The sequence below is a fragment of the Phoenix dactylifera genome, chromosome 4, assembly GCF_051530095.1.
Source record: "Phoenix dactylifera cultivar Ajwa chromosome 4, Ajwa_hap1_PhDact_Kaust_v1.1, whole genome shotgun sequence".
NCBI lineage: Eukaryota > Viridiplantae > Streptophyta > Magnoliopsida > Arecales > Arecaceae > Phoenix > Phoenix dactylifera.
In genome coordinates this window covers 1,613,558-1,637,863 of record NC_143193.1, presented here as the reverse complement: position 1 = coordinate 1,637,863, position 24,306 = coordinate 1,613,558, and the positions used below count along the sequence as shown (strand labels likewise).

At 39.5% G+C, this 24,306-nt stretch overlaps 2 protein-coding genes and 1 long non-coding RNA gene across 3 annotated transcripts; 1 reads left to right on the top strand and 2 right to left on the bottom strand.

Moving 5' to 3' along the window:
- Nucleotides 1–691: 691 nt before the first annotated feature.
- Nucleotides 692–4,168, bottom strand: LOC103708078 (GDSL esterase/lipase At5g03610-like). Its single transcript, XM_008792845.6, has 4 exons — nt 4,057–4,168; nt 2,763–3,040; nt 1,564–1,852; nt 692–1,110 (listed from the first exon to the last, which is right to left on the bottom strand). Exons 1-4 carry the CDS (start codon nt 4,151–4,153, stop codon nt 887–889), a joined length of 888 nt encoding a protein of 295 aa, XP_008791067.3. The 5' UTR covers nt 4,154–4,168; the 3' UTR covers nt 692–886.
- A 6,925-nt stretch (nt 4,169–11,093) lies between these two features.
- On the top strand, nt 11,094–13,931 carry LOC103708077 (uncharacterized). The gene is made up of 2 exons (XR_005514746.2): nt 11,094–11,234; nt 13,718–13,931. It is a non-coding gene; the product is annotated as an uncharacterized LOC103708077 (long non-coding RNA).
- Nucleotides 13,932–17,318: 3,387 nt separating this feature from the next.
- On the bottom strand, nt 17,319–22,863 carry LOC103708076 (transport inhibitor response 1-like protein Os04g0395600). Its single transcript, XM_008792841.5, has 3 exons — nt 19,494–22,863; nt 18,431–18,926; nt 17,319–18,345 (listed from the first exon to the last, which is right to left on the bottom strand). Exons 1-3 carry the CDS (start codon nt 19,943–19,945, stop codon nt 17,566–17,568), a joined length of 1,728 nt encoding a protein of 575 aa, XP_008791063.1. The 5' UTR covers nt 19,946–22,863; the 3' UTR covers nt 17,319–17,565.
- Nucleotides 22,864–24,306: the final 1,443 nt, after the last annotated feature.

Here is a 24,306-nt window from a genome sequence, read left to right as displayed (position 1 = left end):
ATGATGATGGAGATGAGATTTTTATGTAATTAGAAGCAATAAATATTTATCTACCCTTCTACCCATTCCTAATTGGTTATGGTTGGATATAATGTATACCAAAAACCAAAACTTTATCCTGCTCTAAATACAAATTAGTTGTGTTTTATGAAATCATTTAGATTCTCAATCTCATGTTGAATGAATTGCTGGCGATGGCAGCATATTGTTTTCTTGGAATTTTGCAAGCCCCCCCTCCTCCTCATTAATAGCCAACATCTTCTATTTTCGCATATTAATACCTATTTTTATATTTATATAAAAATTCTTGTAAATTTTTCTTTTAAACAAATCGTGAGTTTTCATTGATCAAATATTTCTCAAGATCAAATACGATTGTAGAAGGACAAAATACCGTTGATCAAATAGGAAATGGGGTTTAGGATTGGTCTCTTCCTGTTTACTGCGCTCGTGACTTGATTGCTAGGACTAAAGGATCATTAGAGCAAGGGACAAATGTATTTGTAAATTTCATATTTTTATCAGCATATAAGTAAAATTTCTCAGTATCATCTAGCAAACCTAATCTTAGAAATTTATAAGCAAATAGTTATAACATTCAGGAATTAAGATACAAACATACAAAAGAAATGAATTAATATATAGATATGAAATATTTTCATAAGAAAGTTATAAAATGAGAAGCCATAGTTGTTATTTTGCAGGGGATGGGAAATCCCATCCATTTTGTTATCCATTTATTCCTATGCAACATACAACTTCCTTTCAGATGAAAAAGAATTTAGGGAGCAAGGCATCTGATGAAATTGGAACAAACTAAGCATGTCCCTTTCTCATCTACGTGCAATGGCTTTTTGAAGTAATCATGAAGCTATTGACACCAAGCTCAGAGTGACAGAAAGCGACGAAGAGCAGGCTTCAGGTACTCAAAAACTGCAGCCCAAGCGGCTTGTGTGGGGTGCAGCCAGTCCCAATAGAAGTGAGAGTCTGGGTTGGAGCACAGAGAATACTTCTTCATCCCATTGTCATCTGTCTGCGCACAAGTTGACGAGTTGTCGTTGCCATCACAGCACGGCTTCAAGATGCTTTCAAACTTGGGGGCTCCTTTCACTGTTGAAAGAAAGCAAACTAGGTGTTGAAAGAAGAAGAAGAAAAAATGGCATCTGACATTGAAATAAAGAGATTAAAAAGATATCCGAGCCATTTAGCAATCAAACTTATGGAAGAAACTCCTTATTATAATCTTAAAGAAAGAAAAACAAAAACAAAAAATTCACCGAGGTATACATGTAGTACCGGTTAGGTCGGATGCAGAATAGGTCAGATATCGACCAACCCAAATCTAAAATGTTTATTAAACGGGTCAAAAATTAAGATCCAAACTTAACTATTTTACTATACAGGTAACCTAATCCAACCTGAAATTGGTTGAGTCAAGTTAAACGGGTTAAGCATTGCCGCCCTATTCATCTAGAGCTGATAGCAGTGGGTTTCAGATCTTGATTGATGATGGAGTCGAAGGATGTAACAACACAGAGCTGAGCTGCTAAATTAGAACCTCACCTTGATTGATGATGGAGTTGAAGGATGTAAAAAGATCGAGGCTGAAGAAGGTTTTGGTGCGTGCTCCATTCAGCTCCTTGATTAGAATTTCAAGCTTTTGATTGTGAGCTTGTGCTTCCCCTAAGGCAGTAGAATCGCACTTTGTGTGGTTGGTAACCTTGGTCATGTAGGGAGTGCATCCCACAGGATGCAGGTTGGTGACCAACACCTTGGGCACACCAGCACCTTGGATGCGCTTCAAGTCCGACTTCAGCAGTTGGAACAAACGGTTCGCGAAATCCAAAGCACCCTGTGCATGGGGGAAAGAGATGAATCAAAATGGAAGGAACTGATCAAGGTTTTGGTGCAACCAAACTACCAGCATTGATCAAACCTGGGTACCCTTATATCAGCTGAAAAATTTCAGGGCATGTTCCTCGAAGTTAATGAGGGCCGCCTAATCCTCCTTGTTTGAGATAGCTATTTGATGTTAATAAAAACAGCTTATTAGGATGTTAAGGGGTATTTGGAGGAGGGATACCCTCTTCAATATTTATGTATGACATAGTAACCTAGCTGCAAGTGGCACTTGTAATTTGATCTGATACTGTGAAGTAGTATAAAATAGCTGCTAGCTACCAATGCTTTGTTTTTTGTTTGTTTGTTTTTGGTCCATGAGAAGCAAGCATATTGGCTGCAAGTCTAGCTAGGACAGCAACAATTAATGGTTAAGCTTGCATGCAGGGAGCATGAGATTGCCTTGTGTTACTGCTAGCTACCAATTAATACTTGTTCGTTTTTTGGTTAAGGCCAATCTTGTTCACTGTTGGATGTGGCACTCTCCTATTTCTATGTTAGGCCAAAACCATCTCATATCCAAATCTGAGAGAGCCAAGTTTGACTCTGAAGAAAAACCTGGAAGTTTTTCATCAAAAATAAATCCAAATTTTTCTAGAGTCTACCTTGGCTCTCTCAAAATACTTGTAACTGCATCAAATCAAGGTATTTAACTCTTGTGGACTAAATTTCTGAAGAATAAAAACTTTTAAGAAGTAGTATATATAATTCTTTTGCATAATTGTGGTTTAGAAAATCATGTTTCGCGCGAGGTTCTCAAAAAAAAAAAGAACACTTGTTTTAGGTTTTACTATCATTCCTCAATGGTATAATCAGAATACCTGCCAATTAAAGAGGTCCCATGGATCTTAAAGGGCACTTACAGCGTCACTTCCATTAGTTTCCTTGTAATACTTGTAGTCATTGCCGGAGACTGAAACCAGTGCCACTGACGACTTGAGATCATATTCGGGGAAGACGCCTGCTTTAACCTGCCACAGGAATGCATCAACCTGAAGCGTTAGGTTGTCCTGAAAGTTGCCATTGTCAAAGATGCCACTCCCAGCGCGCGCGAAGTTCATGCCATATGGTAGCAGTTTCTTCGACACTTCCAGCCTCCTATACTTGTAAGGAAGGGGAGATCTGATTCCAAGAAATGAAGCTGCCACCCATTTGGGAATATTTGTTAGTGAAACTTCTAAGTAGAAAAGCTAGTTGAATTAAAAGGGCAAAAAAAAAAAAAAAAAAAGAGAAACATCCGATATAGTTTTAACCTTATTTCATTTAATTTTCACAAATACTTGTCAATACTGGATGAAGATATGAAAATTCATTGAAGTTTTAGGCTGAAACTGGAGTTGAATAGTTTAGGTTGAAACTGCTGAAAGTCAGGTACGTAGGCTGAAAGGTTTCATTTTAATTAAGCCAGAACTCCAAATCTTGGAAGTTGCAGCCCAACCATTACTGTTAAGGAATGGGAGATCTGATTCCTGGAAAAGAAGCGGCCACACCATGTGGAAACAAGAAGCACTGAAGCTTTTGACTAGAAATGAATTTAGATATTCCTGTGGCTCAGCAAAGTTCATGAGGTTTCCAATATAAGCTTTTATATTAGGACGACCAACTTAGGTGGAAAGGTTAATTTGCAGTGTAGAGAGAGAGAGAGAGAGAGAGAGCTGGCTATAAAATTGCTAATCAGAAGTTTGGTAATGAATGGAATATTACTAGGTGTTTAAATAGAATAATTGTTATGGACTGAACGATGAGAAAAGAGAGCAGGTGAAAAGCATGAAAGTAAGAGATCATTCCATGATTTACTCTATTGTAAGTATGACATGCAAAGGAGGATCACGTGATGGACAGTAATAAAAACAACCATAAGAGAGAAAAGAGGTGGATTAATTTATTTGAGAAGTAGGTCAGTTATGACTCAAAAACTGCATAAATTAGTTGATAAAAGAAAAAAAAAGGATGATTGCACTTCATAGTGAGCTGGAGAATAGAAGAGTTAATAAGAACTGGTGTCCATAAAGCTAGAAATCTATGGAATGAAGCCTTTGCTAAAAAGGAGAAACATAAGAAAGCAAGAAGAGAAAGCAATTAAGCCAGTACGTGCTTTGTAGAAAGACAGAGATCAGATATGAGAGAGAGCATAAGAAAGAAGAGAGGTGCACTGACCAACGTAGTCGGTGAGAAGCCTCCCATTGGAGAACCGGCCGGTCGGCTTATGAGGAAATGTCATACCATATGGCTCATACCATGAAGTGGTAAGCATGTTCCCCAGGTTCCCGAGGTTCCCGGTGTCGGCGTAGGAATCGCCGAACACGAAAAGCTTCTTATAATGAGCACCATTAGATCTCTTATGCCTTCGAGTATGAGCACGAGCATTCACCTCTCTCCCTACAATATAACAAACAAAGAAGAAGAAAGAATGAGAACTGAGAAAAGAAAGCAGTTAGCACAGAAGCTAGACAAAATGAGGCTTACCCATTGAGAGAAAGACCAAGGAGAAGGCAAAGCAGAGGAGGAAGAAATGCCTTAAAGCCTTCTCCATGGTGGAAAAAGAGAGGGGGAGAGAGAGAGAGCAGAGGAGAGAAGGGAGAGAGAATGAGGGTGGTATGGTTATGGGGGACATTTATATAGGAGCCAGGGAACACGTACGAGTGGTAGGAAATTAACCATAAGTTTGTCATTATCCAATATTTTGTAACAAACATTTACTGTTTATAGCTTGTGCTACTATTTTTGGATTTTGAAGGGTAATCCGAATTTGACCTAACAAGCGTGTGATCCAAAGGTTCAGCTCTGAACTAGATCTTTAATATCCGATAGTTTAGGAGTTCTTAAGGCATCTAATCCTACCATTGAGCTACAAGTCTGGGGAGCCATATGTTTGTTCATCTCCATGCATCAAATTTGTCCAATTCTCCCTCGAGAAGCAAGAAAGTGCATGCTTCAAAAATTCAAAATGCATATATGAAATTTTATATGAATAATAAGCAAAGCATAAAATTTTAACGTTAAAACTATCAATCAATATTATCCCTTATATGGATTGCATATGTCAAAGAAGATATGAGAATAATCATGTCAATATCTAGTATTACAATGCTACTAAATCTCGCGCCATCTATGGGGTTCATTCAGTAAGGAGCAACTGATGGATAGTTATAATCCCATCAATCAAGATAAATTATAATATTTGATGAATATATTTTTATTTTAACATATATTCCTTGATAACTATTTTATTTGAATCTATGTGAAGGGTATCTCTAAAAGAAGTATATATATTTTATGAGAGGAGAATTTAAGGACCTTACAACTTTAAAATAGTTTTTGTTATTTAATTTTTTTCTCTCTTAATTATTTGACTTTTTTGACTTCTGTAAATAACTTCAAGAGGAACAAGGTTCAAAAAATTGAAGGCTGACCCATATCAATATCTGCTCTTTATCTTTTTCACAAACATTTTATTCACCCAAACTATCATGTGAGATACTACTAGACATGCCTCAATCGTTTCTTATTATAAAATATAGACAAGAAATAGTGTTATGGTAAAATCGGCAATAGGAGCTAAAGGTTCAGAAGAGCCAAAATGAACCAAATCATATGAAACAAATATTCAAGCTTGAGTAGAGCTTGACAAGATACGTCCAAGCTAGGGTTATATTGTAATTTGAATTAAGCTTGACGAAGACCAAACTAGAACATAAAGAGAACAAACTATCCTGAGTTGGTAGTCAACTTGAAGCCACTCCTTTTGGCGTCCAGACTTGTGCATGGATCTGTACATCTTAATCTTTGAAAGGCATTTTAATAATGAGATTCCCTTGTTCAAAGAGAGTTCTATCGATTCCTTTTTCCTAATTATTCAAACTTTGATTTATAGCGATTTCAGTTTGCTTTTAGCTCTTCATCTTCGAAACCCATCCTTCATGAAAGAATGATGTGGGAGGCAACAATTTGGAAGATGACAGAGAGATCAACCAAATTCACTGAGGAAGCACAAAGTCGCAGATTCAAGCTGTATCTTTTATTAAAGAACAAAAGGATCAATTTAGATCTTATAAATCTATATATATCAAATATTATCTTTTTTATCAAAAGATATATCAGACATCCTCCTTGCCTCTCTTGAGGATCAATGGCCAAAAATAGATTATTTGAAAAGATAAATATATGGAAATGTAGTTGGCTATATGGTTGGCTCTCAAAATCTGCCTCGCATAGGTGACACCCACCTAAGCCACCCTTAGCTTCGCCCCTGGAATTGAGACATCAAAAATCAGTTACCCACCCGCTATGATCAGCCTCAATTTCGAGCCTTGGATCACAAACCCAAGTCCACCTCTACTGCCTCTGCTCATTATATTGTAAGGAAGCTCGAGGGTGGAGGCTCTCAAGTGATATAAAATACCAATGCTTGGTGGAGCCAGGTCGGATGGATCTCGACGACAATCACATGCTGGCAAAAGATCATGTCTTCCTATTTCAGTATCAACATCATGTGATGATGATGATGTCACATGCGTTCTTTTTGGTGTTCTGCATTTGAAGTGTATGAGGATTGAAGGATCCATCACTGGAGGTCTGATGAGGTCATCTCAACCTTGCAGAAAATTAAAGGAAGCAAAGTTATTTGATTATAAGTTACATTCGCAAGATCGTTTTTCATCTAAAACTCTATTAGGGATGGAGGCAGAATCCCAAGTTACTAAGGTGTTGCTAGAAGATAGCCTCTCTTCATTGGATGTGCAGCATCGTCTTGAAAGCGCCTCTCCTCAAAAGATTGCAACAAAATTACCGCGAAATCCCTCATCAATGGAGCTAAATTATGGGCAAAACACGACTGAGATGCATTGTGTAACTAAATCATTAACCGGAAGGAATGAGCCTCCTAATTTTATGTACAAGGGATCAGAACATCAGTCAAAAGCATCTAGCTTCAACCATTCTCGGGTTAATGATGAGGCCAGCAAGCTCCTCCCGATTACGGAATGGGAAAGTTGTAAAGGTTCCCGTGGTCCTAGAGGAAGTTCTATGAAGCGAATAAAGAAGGGCCTTAACTGGCCATTTGTCTTTGAGTAAATATCTTGGTTCCTAGTCAAGCTCAAGCCCTTGAAAAACGAGAAATGTTATCAAATCCCGTCTCAATGCTGCCATCTAGCTTTGGTTTTGTGTCTTTTTCAATGTTACATATTGCACAAGATCTCCCTAACAGGTCTGTCCATGGCTATAGTGCACATGATGTCCAAGCCATCAATTTTCAGTTAATCTCAAGTCCCCAAATCCATCTCAATGCTCCAACCCAATTTTTACCCTCTCTTTAATGCTTCAGATGGCATCTATAATCTCTACAACAGGACTGTCTATGGCGACAGACACGTACAAGTCATCTCAAACTCTTTTTCCTGCCAAAACCTCTTTCTATGCTAGCCTTAAGCTTTACCAGATTACCTAAACTCATTCATTCATTTGCTTTCGCACATCTACCTGAGTATTCTCATATCTAGAAATATGCATCTTTTCCTTCTTATTAATCATCTGTTCTAGGATTTATGTTTATACTTGTTTTTGGTATACACTGAAAATAAATTCTAATCCTTTGAAACAGAGTTTATCTTTTGCTTGATCCGGTAGAAAGAAATAAACTAAGTAGTCCACCAACCTCCTATATTTTGTTTGGTATAAGCATCAAATGTTTTCAAAATTGGTTCTAGTTCTAGGATTCCATATGCTTGCAAGCTACAGTGGCATTCAATGCACTGTAGGAGCTACGGTGTAGCTACACATGTGTTTACGGTGGCACAGTGGGCTCTTAATAGCAACTATATATTTTTTGCTGAAATTTTGCAGATTGCCAAATCTGCATTTGTTCAAAAAAAATCACGCCTCCTAAGATAACATAACCGTCGTAGCCTTAATCTCTCAATCACCCAAAATTCGAATTCGCCACGGCAACAACAAGAAGAGACATGAAGGCCGGCGACTTATAGAAAACCGATGGGGCCGACTAAGGCCACTAATCCTTTCATGTTTAGCACCAATCTCAAGCTATCATATCTTAAGTGAACTAAGAGGTGATAATTAATAGGTGATTAGTAGGGGCACTCATAAAAAAATAAACAAAAAAGATATTATGGTAAGCATGTCATCTTTCAGGTATTGTTAGATATTTCCAATTACGCACGGTCAGCTAACCCATGCTATTGTAAAGAATGTTTAAAAGGATACAGTGCAATTTCGCCTGCTTGTGCAACACCTATACGTACACTTTGGTCTATGTGTGGAAGAAATATATTTCTCCAACCCCTCCCCTCCCTCTCTCTCTTTTGGTAAGACGAAAAATTTATACATATCTAGTAGGGATACATCCTATAAGATTAGAGAACAAAATATCACGAAAAGTAATTGGAGCAACTACCAAGTTGGTCCAATGCTCCATCATAAATGAGGCAACCTTGTCGGCAACACTACTCGCCTCCTAGTATCAAGTAATGGTGATGAGTTCCCCCCGCCCCCCCTCCCCGCCCGCAAGCTACACTGGCTTTGGAGCCAGCCAATCATCGTCGCTAAATCCCCCTCAATGGCTATATGGTTGGCTCTCAAAATCTGTCTCGCATAGGTGACACTCACCTAAGCCACCCTTAGCTTCGCCCCTGTAACTGAGATGTCAAAAATCAGTGACCCACCCGCTATGATCTGCCTCAATTTTAGGCCTTGGATCACAAACCCAAGTCCACCTCTGCTGCCTCTGCCCATCACATTGCGACAAAGTTCGAGGGTGGAGGCTCTCAAGTGATATAAATCACCAATACATGGTGGAGCCAGGTCTGCTGGACCTCGACGACAATCACATGCTGATAAAAGATCCAATCTTCCTATTCCAATATCAACATCAAGTAATGATGATGATGTCACATGCACCCCTCTTTCTGGTGTTTTGCGTTTACACTGAAGGATCAGGCACTGGAGGTTGGATGAGGTCATCTCAACCTTGCAGAAAATTGAAGGAAGCAAAGTTATTTGATTATAAGTTACATTCATAAGATCGTTTTTCATCTAAAAGTCTATTGGGGGTGGAGGTAGAATCCCAAGTTGCTAAGTTGTTGCTAGAAGATAGCCTCTCTTTATTGGATGTGCAACATCGTCTGGAAAGCACCTCTCTAGAGAAGAATACAACAAAATTACTGCGAAATCCCTCATCAATGGAGCTAAATTATGGGCAAAACATGACTGAGATGCATGGCGTAACTAAATCATTAATCGGAAGAAATGAACCTCCTAATTTTATGTACAAGGGATCAGAACATCAGTCAAAAGCATCTGACTTCAACCATTCTCCGGTTAATGATGAGGCCAGCGAGCTCCTCCCGATTACGGAATGGGGAAGTTGTAAAGGCTCCCGTGGCCCTAGAGGGAGTTCTATGAAGTGAATAAAGAAGCCTGCTATTCCGCTATATGGTTGGCTCTCAAAATCTGCCTCACATAGGTGACACCCACCTAGGCCACCCTTAGCTTCGCCCCAAAAACTAAGATATCAAAAATCAATGACTCACTCGCTACAATCAGCCTCAATTTCGGGCCTTGGATCACAAACCCAAATCCACTTCTGCAGCCTCTGCTTATTATATTGCGAGGAAGCTCGAGGATGGAGGCTCTCAAGTGATATAAATCAACCGAGATGTTGTGGGAGCAGAAAGGGAGTCTCAAGTGACCCAAGCTATTTCAATCACATCGGCCGTGGAAAGAAAAGAAACCACAATAGCTTACACTGTCACCCTCTCCACAACAAGCCTCGCCATCTATAAACTACCCTCAAAGATGTAGGTATTTCTAGAAAGTTAGATATGATAGGTGATATAGGCGGCTTTGATGACCCACACCCTGGATGACTCATTGCTGGCGCTGCCCTGTAGAGATTTCAAAAAGGTCTGGTTAGGTATCAAAGATCGGAGAACCATCAGAAAGAGACAGGCATGGCTCCACACACTTACCGCCCTCCGGCACTGGAGTAGAGTGTGATCAATAGTCTCCACCTCTAGGCTACATCAATTCATATTGATATGCAAAGGAACAATCATAAGCAAGAAGGTCTTGTTATCAAAGAAATGAGTACTGATAAATCTATGGACTGCATACAAAAATTGCATCCTCCTTTATCTAATATGTTAGACGTGAGGCTTACCTTAAGAGATTCGCATCATTTTTGCCTATAAAAATATTTAGACTTAATATTCTCTCAGGAAATTTGCTAACATCTTATTTATGCCAAATCCTATATCCTAATTGAGACTAGGAAAGGTTTATTTGCAGTATAATGGTGTGATCTAGGTAAAGTGCTAAGTAAAAATTAAGGTTCCATCTGACATCACTTTATTTTTTTATCTGCTAAAATAGAAAATAGAAAAATTCCTTCTAGTTTATTCATGAAATTATAAAACTATAATCATATATGACATAGTTAATCATTTTAAAAATATAAATATAGAATAGTGTGGACCATATCGATATGAGCTCGATCATAAATTCCAACAGCAATATCCAACAAAAAGTTCGTAACTCATCCAAAACTTGATATATGAACACTTCGAAATGTGTTCTGGGGACAGTAGTGCACAAATTTCTAGAGAGAGAGGGAAAGAGAGAGATGGGTACGATGAGAGGGCGCATCTCAATTGAGTGGAGTGCATGTATCAGTTTCCCCACCATTTATCAGTGTTGTAAACTTCCCATGCAGTTATAGACATAATAATAACCAACTTTCCCTTCTGTGGACTGGAGTATACTATAAGCCACCATCATGTTTCTCATGGCGTGCATTAAATCCTTGGAGTCATCGGATCCTTCAACCCAGCACCTCCAATACCATCAATTCCTCTCCATCACCTTCCAAGAAAGCTACGGCAGCATCAGAAGCATAAGAATATCATGAGCTACCAGGAAGCAAGACTCCTATCCCCCACCAGGCAAAAGTCCCAATCCCCTCTCCCTCCTCCTCACATGAGCTCTAATGCTTCACTGCACTATGCTTTTGTCCTCATGGGTATTCTTAATTTTTCTTACTTTCAGATTGTAGTTTTGTGTCTTTGTTATAATCATTTGCTTTGTTGTATATGAGTTTAAGGGGCATTTGGTTTGGTTGCAGGGTACGCAAATGCATACCCTCCACCACCACAGGTTGAGTATGGTTGCCCTTACTCAACTCCTCCATCCCCTAAGGCGTGCCCATAGTCACCACCTCCAAGCTATCAGGGCTACTTCAGTGATGAGTACCCTCCACCACCTCCTTCTCGGCCAAAATGCCACAGCCATGATGATGGATGCTGCCTCTCATTCCTAAAAGGATGGTATGCATGCCATCTCACCACCCTTTCTTTTGGTCTCTCATGTCCTTCTCTTTGTCATGTAGGATGTTGACATGTTCTCTATCTTTGGTCATACCAGTAGATTTCTCTGATTTAGTTTTTCTTCCTGTGGGAGATGACATATTGAGGGGTTTTCATTTATCTTGTTCCTTTAAGCAGTTGCTATTTATTTTCTGAGAACTGGGATATTAATTCACTCTTACAGAGGTGGTGTTTACCTGAACTGAGGCAGAAAGGATTTGGTTTGGGTATGGGATGAGAGCAGCTCCTGGGATTTGAAATGTTTGCTATTTCTATTTATTTTTTAGATTCCCTTCTTAGATGCCCAATTATGTTATGGGGACTAATTGGGAGGAAAAATTTGCCCTCCAGATGATCATCACATTTTAATTGAAGAGAACTGAAATTATTGAGCTTCTAGTTTCCATTTATGCCATGATTCTTGATTTGTTGTTGATATACTGGCATGGTAGTGTATGATCACATGAAGTTTTGGCAACAACTTGAAGATTTTATTTAAATAGTGCAAGCTTTGTGCTTCTTCATTCTAGCATCGATCTCTCTTTTCTTTTTCTTTTTTTTTTCCTTTCCACTAGGATTGTTTCGTATCGCTCATTGCTTATTCTCCCCAATCTGTTTTGTGCCATTTCTTTTATGCAAGTTTAACTGTGTCATGATTCTTGATGTTCTTGTTGATATAGTGACATGGTAGTGTAAGATCACTTGAAGCTTTGGCAGCAACTTGAAGATTTTATCTAAAAAGTACAAGTTTTGTGCTTCTTTATTCTAGCATCAATCTATTTTTCTTTTTCCACTAGGGTTTTTCATATTGCTAATTATTTATTCTCCCAATCTTTTTTCTGCCATATCTTTTTATGCAAGTTTAGTTATGTATTCTTTCACTTCATGGTCTCATCTCCAGTTATATTTCAATCAAGGTATAGCTAGGTGTGCCTAATCTTTCTTTAAAGATAGAGCAACAAAACTGTCACATCCTCACATGGATAACACTAATTCAGAAGTTTTAGAGGTTGGAATCCAAGAATCTCTTCCACATTTGATCTATGTTTCTTTTTTGTTTTAATTGTGGACCATCTTGGTCACTGGTTTTTCCATTGTTTCCTCTGCAATGGAATCTGAATAGATATATTTATACCCTGCTTTTCTATCATAGCTTGATCCATTCCCAATAATAAAGAACTAAAATTTTCTCTCCGTTAGCTCATGATTCTTAAGTTGTAATGACAATGTCTCAGTGGCTACTCCGTAGATTTTTGGCCAACATATACCTCAAACCCTAGACTTGGGACAATCTTGAGTATGAAAATTGAATAACCGACTGCAACGAAATCACCAAAGAAAGCTTTGAAGATCCAAATTACCACAAAAATTAAGATGTTTTGAGTATAAACTGATATCATCCACTTGTACCATGGGAAACAAATTACTCAGACAAGAAAATCATAATTCTTCAATTGTAAGCAGACTCAGAGCCATGCAGACCTGAGTTACCACAGAACATTGAAGGCATTCATCAATCTTATTCCTATGTAGCAAACTGAAATGGAAAGGAAGGATTTCTGGTTTCTAACCCTTGCTCGTATCATTAATATCAAAAAGTTTGTTCAAGTTGTAGCCCTTGCTTGTATCATTAATATCGAAAATTTTGTTCAAGTTGTAGCCCTTGCTTGTATAATTAATATCAAAAATTTTGTTCAAGTTGTTACCTGTTGCTGATACATGACTCATTAGATTTTCCAAAGGAGGCCCAGCTCCATGGCATGCCACTGTTCTATACAAATTAACCCCAAACCAAAATAGCTGCCACAAACTTTTGAATGATTGAACTCATCTCACCATTGTGCATCCCGATCCAATTCTAAGCACTAACAAAGCATTCTTTTATTTACATTCTCTGGTCAGATTGGTGGGAAAATATCAGCTAAAGATTGTGAATGACCATTTCAAGTAGAATCCCCTAAGACGATTGAAGGTTATTGCTCATTTTTGTTTCTTCATACCAGTCTCTTTTCTTCTTCCTACATATCTCATGTTGCTGTAAAACAATCCCTTCTTTTGCTGTTGTATTATGCAAATATTCGCTTACAGAAATATAAAACAAATTAAATTTGTGCTTTGTATATGGGGGTCAAATTTAAATTAAGTAGCATCACAATCGGTAGACGGTAGACGTATTTTAGGGCTTTTAGAGAATGCAACTTCTTATCCTTCCTAGGCTAAAAGAAAACAGGATAGCCTCTAGTCTTATTCTGTTTTCCCTATCACACCATTCTTTGGCCATCTCATATATTTAAGCAGAACCTCTGCATTCACCTACTCTCAATCTAAGAAGGTAAAAACTGAAGCAATATTTTTTTTTCTTCAATAAATGTTTACCTCTTTTGCCCCATATAATTAGTATTGAAGACTGGCTAATTTTTTTATCTTCTGATCTTTTTTGCAAGTCTGGCTGCTCTTTGCTGTTGTTGCATGCTGGAAGAGTGCTGCTTCTAAGACCATTTTGCTGATAGTTTTGTTTATCTGCTGTGAGATTATATCCATAATCCTGCTTGCTAGTGTACATTGTTCTTGTAATTTGCTGTTTATTAGGAGTCCCAGGGAATGATGGTGATTACGGCAATATTTTATGATATGGCTTGGTGTAAGTTTCTGTACCAATGAACTTTAATTTGAATGGTAGAACATCTTGTTACTCAAGGCATGGGGCAGGGGTTCGATTCCAAGTGGTGTCAACCGTCGATTCAATCTCTGTTGCTTAGTACCTGGTTCTGCAATTGCTAGGGTTTGTCTGCCTGAGAACATTGCTCAGGCCATATGAACTTTTGGAGGAGGGGGAGAGGAGGGGATAAGATAGGTGGTGGATTCAGAACCCCTCCCTAGTCTCTACACACCATCTTAATTAAAAAAATAATACTAAACTTTTTTCTCCCTTTTTTTTGGATAGAAAAATTATGTGATCTATATGACAAAAATAAAATGGAAGTATCAACAAGCAATTTTTCTAATATAAATTGCCTACCGAGCTAAGGAATGAACCACCCAATTACCATCAGTGTAATAAGATTTCTTTTTTTTCTGAATGGAAAGTGGAGGAAGTGAGAAACTTCCCCTAATTTATTATAAAAGCATCAAAAAAATTACAATGATGTGTTACAAGAGAATATGGGAAAAAGAAATATAGAGTGAGTAACTAGAGAAGGAAAGACAATCTGATAGAAAGAGCCCTGTGATTGTGAGCTGACTCAGAACATAAGTTATGCCACATTGATAGCTAATAAGATTGCAAAAAGGGTTTTGATAGTTAATAAGATTAGCCATAGAGACCACTCATTTAGCAAAACTAGGCTGCAACCTAATGCTTGCACTCCTTTGGTTGGTTGGAGGAGGTTCAGTTTTCAAACCTGAGGAGGTGTTTCTTCAAATATTTTACAGGTATAATTCTTTCACCATTTCTATGAAAAAAAATTGATGGTAAATGCACTTTTAGTGTATGGTACATGATCCCCTCAAACTCAAGCATATTGGCTGAGGTTATACATATCATATAGCCTTTCTCATGGTGGGGATATCAGAGCAAATCTATCCCATCTGCAACACCCACTAGGTGCTACACACTGATAATAAAAGATATCACATATGGAGACAACAAAAATAATAGGGAACCTTGAATGCTTTTTCTCTGCGTCGCAGGGTTTAACCCAGCCACTGAGCCATCAAACGACCATCAGAGTTGAGGATACAATGCCAGATATATTAGAAATGTTGGGGATCATGAGATCTCTGAGATTTATCATGATGCACTTCATCTTTCTCATTTTGGTTATAGGGTTCTACATAATAATGATGTTTAAAGGTTACTCTCTGATTAATTGATGAGGAACAAAACCCTGCTAACCAACTTTATGGTGCATGACAGATATCTGGCATGCCATCCTTGTATAGCTAGATGGGACATATTTGGCTTGTCATAGGAGGCAAGCCAAGAAAATTTGTTTATCATGCACAATTTGGTGCAGCCGATCATGAAAAATTACGAGATACATGGTTGATTATAATCTTGTCGAGCCTCATGTCGGAGAAACTTTGTGTACATATAACAGGGAGCCCCAAAACATATACCTTTAAAGTTTTATAAGACTCAAATTTCCACTAATATCGATCCTCTGATGACCATTAAGGTTGATATGGAACGTGCTTACGACATTGTCCGGTGGTGTTTCTTCATGATGTCCTTCTACACTTCGGCTTCAATCTAGGGTTTGTTTCATGGATGGAAGGATGTATCAAGTTTCCTAATTTGTCTATGGTGGTCCATGGTACCCATGCACTGGTTTTATGCTAACATGGTTCCATCATGGCTGCCTCATGTCACCTCTTCTATTTATCCTAATGGCTGAGATGTTCTCTCGAGAATTTATCAATTCTGCTAAGGCTTGGAGATATTATCAAAGCTTATCAACTTTATGATATAGGCCCTAAGGTGTCCCATCTTTTTATTTTCGCCATGATTGCTTGCTTGTAGCCCGAGCCACAAGCAACCTAGAATGTAATTTGTTCTTCTTATGATCAGCAGTCAGTGGATTTAACATCCATGTTATGCGAGCAAAGCTGCTGTACACTGTACAGGTATGCCAACACCATCAGATACTTAAGATCAACTTCGATGGAGCTGTACACCCACACCTTGCAGGAATTGGATACCTGATAAAGAGATCATGAGGGATGAGTTGCCTGCAGCTTCAATGAATGCCACTGGCTTCTTAAAACTGTTGATACCAAGTGCAAGAGAAGGATCCTTTACAGTGATGAAGTCTTGCCTGTCTCTGAAAGTATCAATTCCAAATTTGTGAAGCTCGGAACCTGAATTCAGATAGCAGCTGGGATGGCGATTCATCGGATAGTTTTCAGAGTGTCAAACATTTTCATGATCGTACAAAGAGAAAGAAATAACCAGAAGATGATAATATGCTTATGATTTATCCAACTTATATACATAAATTATCTAAATAAAAGAGCTCATGATATCTTTCATGCAAAACAGTGGTAAACAGCATTTAATTTGCATGCATTTAAAAGGTTTACAAGATAAGATTGTGCCCCAAAGCAAATCTAGCAATTCCCTAAAACCTAAGCCTAGCTCCAGCACAGGCACATATTATTGACTAAGCCTTCAAAGGGTCAGGTAACAGATTTGGATACATGTTTCCAAAGAGCACAGGGAAGAATTCGGCACTCTCCGCTGAGGAAAGCGAAGGGGTGGGGTGATCAAGATAGAAAAGCTGCTCGTTCTTTGGGAACAAACAGGGAGCACAAAAGAAAAAGCCAAGTGGCCTGTGACCAAACACACAAAAAAAAAACAAGGACATGGAAGGAATGATGAGTTTAAAAAAAAAAAAAATGCTGCAACTGAGGGCACATATGTGGCTTTGGACTATGAAAAAGACAATACTCTCTGACAAGCTTATCCCTTGCATCAACTCCAATCACCCTTCTCCAGCCCCCTCCCTCTACATACTGGTAATGAGTGCTAAAATAAAGTTAGATAAGAAGATATGAACATAGGAATTCATACATGTAAGGCTGCAAATTTTCAATGCAATGGTGAGAGTGCCAGCAATTCAGCTATATAGTGGCAAAAGAATGATACGGAAAGTGCCTACCCTTTGTGATCTAATGAGTGGGGCCAACAGTTTGAGAATTATGATCAAAGGGATTCACAAAACCAAGCTGAAGTGAACCAATTTGGTAGAAAGGTAGTAGAATTGCCATCAAATCTATAAAAGACATGGCACAGTACAGTGTTCTTCAATGACTTGCATACATACATTACGAAAATCATTTCTTTTTTTTTTTCTCTCTCTCTCTCTCTTTTGCAGATCACTTTCAGAGTGCTAACAAGCACCTGCTACTAAGATCTATCAAATGACAGACAACTGCGCACAAATATTAGGTGTTTCCTTCCCTTTCTTGGATTCCCTTCATATAGTTTCATAGACTTACCTTTCATATAGTTTTGTAGACTTACGAAAGATAAAAAACAATCAATGGAAAAGAAAAAATATATATATGCTTAGTTAAAAATGCCAAAGTGATTCATAAAGAGCTACCATAACAAATGACACGTCTCTAAAAGAAAGATCAAATAGCTAAAAATCTTGGGACTGGCATTCAGTCACCCTTACTTCAATCTACAGATTGTGCTACCACTAGGGAACAATAAAGAAAACACCATGAAGCACACTAACATTACCTTATAGACTAATAATGGCAAAAAAAGCCATGCTAGCCGACTCTATAATGTCCAGACAAAATCTGGAGCATCATTCCTTGGTCCAGCCACAGTCCGATAAACATACATCTTCTCCACCCTATGAAGATCGCTAGGGTTTTCCTCCAGTTCGTCACTCTCATCCATTTCATTTATGACCTCCACGTTGAGCCTTGGCATCTTTGCCGCAAGTGTCTTGCAACCCCCTAGGGTAACATCACAAGATGACATCCAAAGGGATCGCATTGTTTCATACTTCCCAACATCCTCCAAAAGTGCGGCATCCCCAAATGGGCTATCCCTTATCTCCAATTTCCTCAGATTTTTGCACCCGTTGAGCACATACACCATTCCCTTATCACTGTCACCAGCAAATGCAATTGAGAGCATCTCTAGGCGTTCGGCATACATGCCAATGTACAAGAAGACCTGGTCGGTGAGATGGCCCGATAGTGACAACCGCCTTAGATCTTTACATGACTGCACAATTGCCCCAAAACCTTCATCCAATGGTTGATTAGTCACTGGGTCTGGCTTCCCTGGATCAAGGATACATAATCTGAAGCGTGTGAACTGTGGGCAGTTCTTTGCAACAGTGATGAGTGCAGCATTTGTCATCTGATGGCAAAAGTATAGCAAGGAAATTAGCTTCGGGCATCCTGAGGATACAGCCACCAGCCCTTCCTCTGTCACGGCAGCAATTCCCTCGCCATAGACATCAGATGGGAACACCCTCAATTCCTGCAGCTCTTTACAAGTGTTGGCCACAACTGCTAATCCTTTGTCTCCAATGCAATCCAATACCTGCAGAAGCATTCAAGCTACTACTAAGTCATTTTGATACACAACATCCAAGTTAATTCCGCAAAACGAACCAACAAGAACTCACCCAAAGCCGTTGAAGTTTCGAACACTGACGAATCAGCTTTATAAGGTCAGCACCTTGAATTGCTGGAGCGTAGCTCAAGTTTAGACCAGTCAGGTTTCCACAAATGGGATACACAGCTGGAAGGCAGCGAGGTGTAGCATCCCAAAACCCCGACAAGCTCCTCAATGACTTGCATTTAATGAAGTTATTGATCAGCTTGTGGTAAGCTTCAGCTCGGTGGTCTATGGTGAACGAACCAGTGCCCAAGTCGACCAAGTGAGGTGCCCGAGCAAGGATCTTGGACAGTGTATCAACGGACACTGCACGGTTGAGTCGCAAGGTCCTAAGGTTTGGACACCTAGCGACGAGCCTCTCCAATGAAACCGCATTCACCTCCCCTTTCAAGCAGGCGAAATTCAGGGACACAAGCGAAGTACAGGAATCAGGGAAGCAGCTGAGCCACTGAGGCCCACGATCTTCCATCTCATTTTCCTGTAAATCTAGCTCCCTAAGGACCCTAACAACCAGCAAGGAGAAAGAAAAAAAGAAACAAGGAAATACGTCACAGCCAAGAACTTTAAATCTTAATCAGAAATGGAAAAGTTCAATATCACCTGAACATCATCTATGGTTCAATAAGTATCCAAATTTGCATAGTTTTCTACTATGCCTGTATAATAAAAACTTCTGTTTCTCAAATAATAACTTCATGCAAAAAATGATGCAGAAAAGTGAAACAATACAAGAATTTGAACTCCTAAGCAACCAAGAGTCCGCACCACACTACATCAATTCGTAGACAATTGGATACCAGGCAAGGACTCGAAAAATTACTTATAAAAAAAACAGAGAAACAGATCCAGCTAAAGACATGATTTAGATTCAATTCAAACGGTGCATCCTAACAATAAAGAAGAAAACTAAATAACTAGCAGAAACAAGCATAAGGTAACGTGATAAAATTTCGATTTTTACGTCAATCTACAATGCAAAAGCTAGAACCCATGATACCAACATGAAAAATATCAACTTTTTAACCCGCAAAGCCACTGGAGAATCAACATAGAGCTGTCAGGTGGCTCACCTGCAATAGGTGGCAATCGCCGCAAGCCCGTCGGTGCTGAAACCCTCACAGCTAATGAGAACCAGGACCTTGAAGTTGGGGAAGGAGCGGGCAAGGAGCTCGAGGCTCTCATCAAAGACGATCATCCTCTTCAGCCGGAGCTCCTCGAGGCCGGGGCAGCCCCGGGCGGCGGCCTCGATCCAAGGGAGGGCGAAGCCACCCCAGTCATGAGGAACCAAGTTAAAATCAGCGAAGTGGGGCTTCCCCTTGACGGTGAGGGACCTCAAGCGGGGATACCTCGCCACCACGCGCTCCGGCCGGACGGCGTAGCAGTTCCCGACGAAGACGCTCCGGCGGCTCAGCCGCTCCACCCGGTACCACGTCTTGCATACCGTCGACACCGCGTTCCGGTCCCGGTGCGTGGCCAGGAAATCGAAGATGCGCTCCACCACCTCCTCCGGGAAGTAAGTCATGACTGAAAACTACCACCAAAGCTCTCTATTTTCCTTCTCGCTTCCTTCAACCTCCCCTCGTGGGTCGGGATTCCCAGAAGACGACGATAAAATCGCTCAGATCTGGTGCTAAATACGTCCCATCTTTCCTATATTTCTCCCCTTCCGCCCCAACTTCACATCAAACAAACCAGATCTACTCCATGGAAAACCCCAACATGATCACTAGAAGTAGTAAAAAAACAAAATCCCGTCCCTTATCCATAAATCCATGGGAATTCGAACTGGGAACACCCTAAATCAAAGAAAAAAAATCATTGTTCCGCTTCCAACCACATCCCAAAGAATTCGGAACAAAATTGGACGAAAACTCTCTGAAATCGCAACGAAAAAATCAGAAAAAAAAAAAGAAGAGGAAAAACCAGGAAGACGACCAGATCACCGCATCTCAAATCAAGTACTCGATCTAAATTAATTAAAAAAAATGGAAGAAGAGAGAAGAAGGAAAAGATCTAAAAGGATGAGGTATGTAGAGAAGAATAACCTCCACTTCTATTCCTTTGAACCCTTCTCTCCCATTCTTCTCTCCCTCCCCCCTCTCTCTCTCTCTCTCTCTCTCTCACTCTCTCTTCAACGCTCACTCTATCTCTTTAACCTGAGTTAAACCCGGGTTAGTTCCGCTAACCCCGGTTTCCGGATCCGACGGTCCGTTCCACGCGTGAACGAATCCCAACCGTCGGATCTTCGTGCGCCGTGGTCTGCACCCCGGCGTCCTTATCCGCCCGTCTTGGATAAGAGCTCCGCAATTACCACCCCTGGATTTTCTCCAAATTACCGAAATTGCCACACCCGGGGCTTTATTAAGTTATATCAGTAACGGAAATTCATAAGTTTTTAATCATTAGCTGTGACAGAAATATAGCTTATTAAAATAGCAAAATAAAGGGGAGAATATATGGGAACGGGAGCCAGGAAATGGACGGTTGTGATGGACCCAGGGAACAGTGTTCCACGGAACGGGCAGTGATGGCGGCATTAGAAATTAGAACAGGACCAGACGAGCAAGTACACCGTCCTTTCTCTCTCGCTCTCCCCCACACCCCCTTCCCAATAATTCGAGGCTCTCTTATTGGCTAAGATCGTGCCACGTGGAATAATGGAGATCAGACGGTGGGGATTGGGAGATCGGGTGGGGCCCAGTGGAACAGTGGAGGAGATTTGGGTTACAGGGGATTGGATTGCGGACGGCTGTACCGGGTTTTGCGGGATTGTGGGGGAGTGAGTAGTTTTGTCGTCTTCTTTGGTCGGCGTGAGGATATGGATTTTTTTTTTTTTTTGGCCATTATGGTCCAATTATACGAGAAGGGGAATCTCTGCCTTAGACCAACCTCAAAGTTTCACCCACTGAGCCACCCAGGCTGGTCGAGCACTCTTGTGGTGGGTGGGCCCATGTTGGTGATGTTGATTCAAAAAAAAAGGGACTATTTTAAAAAAATAGTTTTGAATTTTCATGCATAATTATTTTTTGATTAAATGTTTTTATGCACAAAAAATTTTATATGATAAAAATATTAGGGCGTTTTCTCTCACTCTCTCTCTCTTATAACTATCCTTATGCTTTACTAAATGTTTATTTCTTTTGGATTTTGGATTATTTTTTTGACGTCGATGCGCTTGACATTGAGGAAGATATTATGGTCCCGATACATTGCAACCTAAACTGGTTCCTAAAGTTTGATTATATGTATGTACTTTAATCTATTTGATATAAGGATGGTTTTCAACTACCCAGGGGACAAAAGCAATAATTCATTTTGAATAGGGCCTAGAACCATGCATTAATGACTTTGGAGGCTTATATTGGAATGGGGCCATGCAATAGTGAGAGGATATGTTTGGATGTTCTATTTTCTTTGTGTCTTCTATCTGCAAGTTGTGTTTTAGTCACTCATGAAAGGGACTTTGAATGGGTAATCCAATATAGAGAAAAGGAGAACAAAAAAATAAAAAAAATAGACATCATGTGTAAAATGGTGCCCCATGCAAGTGGATATCCAAGGCATGGTCTATTTGCTGCTCATCTCCACTAGCTCAATGCCTATCAAGGTTCCATTAGTTGATTTTGCCCAAAGAAAATGCTGAAATTTGTAGTTGGGAGATGTTGACAATGTATTAGTTTTGTTGATTGCAAATGCAAGACCAGGAAGAGGACCAACAAAGTGTGAGTGAGTGAGATTATAGAGAATAAGAACCTTGCCAACTAAAAACTTGGCAGTGTCACAAGTCACCTCATAAAAAGTTTGTGGCATCTCATATAAGGTTGAAGTCGGCATCTACCACAGCCACAATTTCTAGGGTTGATAAAGATATTAGGAGCGATTTCGTCCATAATCAAATCTATGTAGCTTTTGAATACACCACGCAAGCATCCTTGCTTATTATTGAATGAGAATATGATGCAGTAAACTAATTGGTGGCAGCACCATATGAAACCTTTTTATTCCTAGTATTAAGAGATAAGAAACATCATTTGAAGTCGAAATTGTTTATATTATAACTTGACTTATCTAGATGTCTATTCAAATTGCAGTAAAAATTTTTCTGAAACCTCAAGCTTTATTTTTACATTCTACATCAAAATATTAAGAATCAGGAACCATCTCCACATTAGCATGGCACAAAATACAGGTCCACACCCAACCAAATGAACTGAAACAAATGGCTATGGTACTACTGCCCTTTTACTTTTGTTTTAGGTATTAATATTCACTTAACACATTTCATCAAATATTAAGAAATTGAGTTGATTGTTTTTGGTGCCCTTTCTCTATGATGGAATTTTCTATCCAACTACAGTGGATTTGAGCACAGAACAAGAACTGTTGTGGGTAGAATGCCCACTTGGATAATTAGATGAAGTGGGCTGGCAGCACAAAAAAAAAAAATATTATTAGTGACCCATGATTAATTTTCTTTTTTTTATAAGCTCTCTAAGATGCATGTGAATGTTTGCTTGAAGATTTCAAAAACTCCAATAGCATCGGGCTGGCTGAGGGAAGAAGACTAGGATACCAAAAGAAATGTGGAAGCATGTGGTTAGAGGCATAAAATATAGTGAAGGCATGGCTTGCTGGGGCAAGCAAGCATCTTTAGTTGGTAGGGATCATGGCCCTTGGAGGGGTTCAAATGGTGCCTGACCTGTCCTTTTTTTGTCTCTCATTCGATCGTCGCGTGGGGGAATCGAGAGGCGATCGTGGCCGGACTCCGGTCGGGACCTGAAGCCCAATGATCGGAGCCGCCAACGACCGAAAAGGAGGTGGGTTAGGCAGAGAAAGGTGATCAGATGACACAGAAGCATGGCTGCACTTGTTGTAAAATATTGCAGATCAGCAGGAGATGGGGAATGATTGTGAAAGGCATCTAAGGTTTGTTTAGAGGGTGATAATTCATGCCTCTTGAACATCATTTGCTAGAATTGCGGCCATGTGAGGCATGTCAAAGAGAAAAGTAGGAGCTAAGTGGAGACCAGTTCTAGGAGTTAAGAAATTAAAGCTTATAACTAACCTAAGAGATCCTAGTCACTGTAAAGCAACTACAACTACTTCCTAATGCACTTGTCCAATGAATCCATAGCCTACAATGCGAAGGGAGGGCTAAAAGGATCATGGCTTTTATACGGTGGTCCGCCTCCCTGTCCGGCAGGGCCACCATCCAACATAGATCAGATGTCAAAGGAATGATATGGTGCAAGCTGATGTTGTAAAGATTCGATTCCTTTCTTCGATCGATTTATACCTCACAAGTCATAAGGAATTTTAACTTCACAAGATGCTTAAAAAGTGCAGCTTATCTTCCTCTCCTTTTTCTTTTTGCTTTTTTGACCCCACAGGTTAAGGTTTTGTTGAAGACTGGACCATATGTAATTCATACTTGTTGAATTTAATCAGTTCACCTCTTTAATGTTTCTCTTTGAGATGAACCATCCAACCACAATTTTTTATTTGAAAAAAAAAAAAAATCAATCCTTAATCATGTTCAACTGCCATCATGGGGGCAAGCAACTATTGAAACCAGCATCAAGATAGAGATATAAAAAAATGTACAAGGGCTAAAATAATTGGAGCATGAAGCCCACCACCAGGTCTTCCTATTTGTTTGTCAGCCTTGGAGGCAAAGGAAAGCAGTTGGATATTAACAAACTACTGTTGTTGGACTAAGAGAGAAGCCTGCCAGATCATATCTTGAGAATGAATTGAGATAATCATTTAAAAAAAAAAAAATCAGATTATGCAAGTAATGACTAACAGATTTTGACAAAGGCAAAGATTGTTGAGCTTACAATAAATTGTTACTTCAAAAGCTTCTTATTTTTTGCCAGTCTT

What these genes read in the sequence shown, in the direction of transcription:
- LOC103708078 (XM_008792845.6), bottom strand. Translation starts at nt 4,153, where the DNA reads ATGCTTACCACTTCATGGTATGAGCCATATGGTATGACATTTCCTCAT. An exon ending in GCTTCTCACCGACTACGTTG is followed by an intron (nt 3,041 to 4,056) that starts GTCAGTGCACCT and finishes AATGGGTGGCAG; the next exon opens with CTTCATTTCTTGGAATCAGA. An exon ending in AAACTAATGGAAGTGACGCT is followed by an intron (nt 1,853 to 2,762) that starts GTAAGTGCCCTT and finishes CCCCATGCACAG; the next exon opens with GGTGCTTTGGATTTCGCGAA.
- LOC103708076 (XM_008792841.5), bottom strand. Translation starts at nt 19,945, where the DNA reads ATGACTTACTTCCCGGAGGAGGTGGTGGAGCGCATCTTCGATTTCCTG. An exon ending in GCGATTGCCACCTATTGCAG is followed by an intron (nt 18,927 to 19,493) that starts GTGAGCCACCTG and finishes GCTGGTTGTTAG; the next exon opens with GGTCCTTAGGGAGCTAGATT. An exon ending in CGAAACTTCAACGGCTTTGG is followed by an intron (nt 18,346 to 18,430) that starts GTGAGTTCTTGT and finishes ATGCTTCTGCAG; the next exon opens with GTATTGGATTGCATTGGAGA.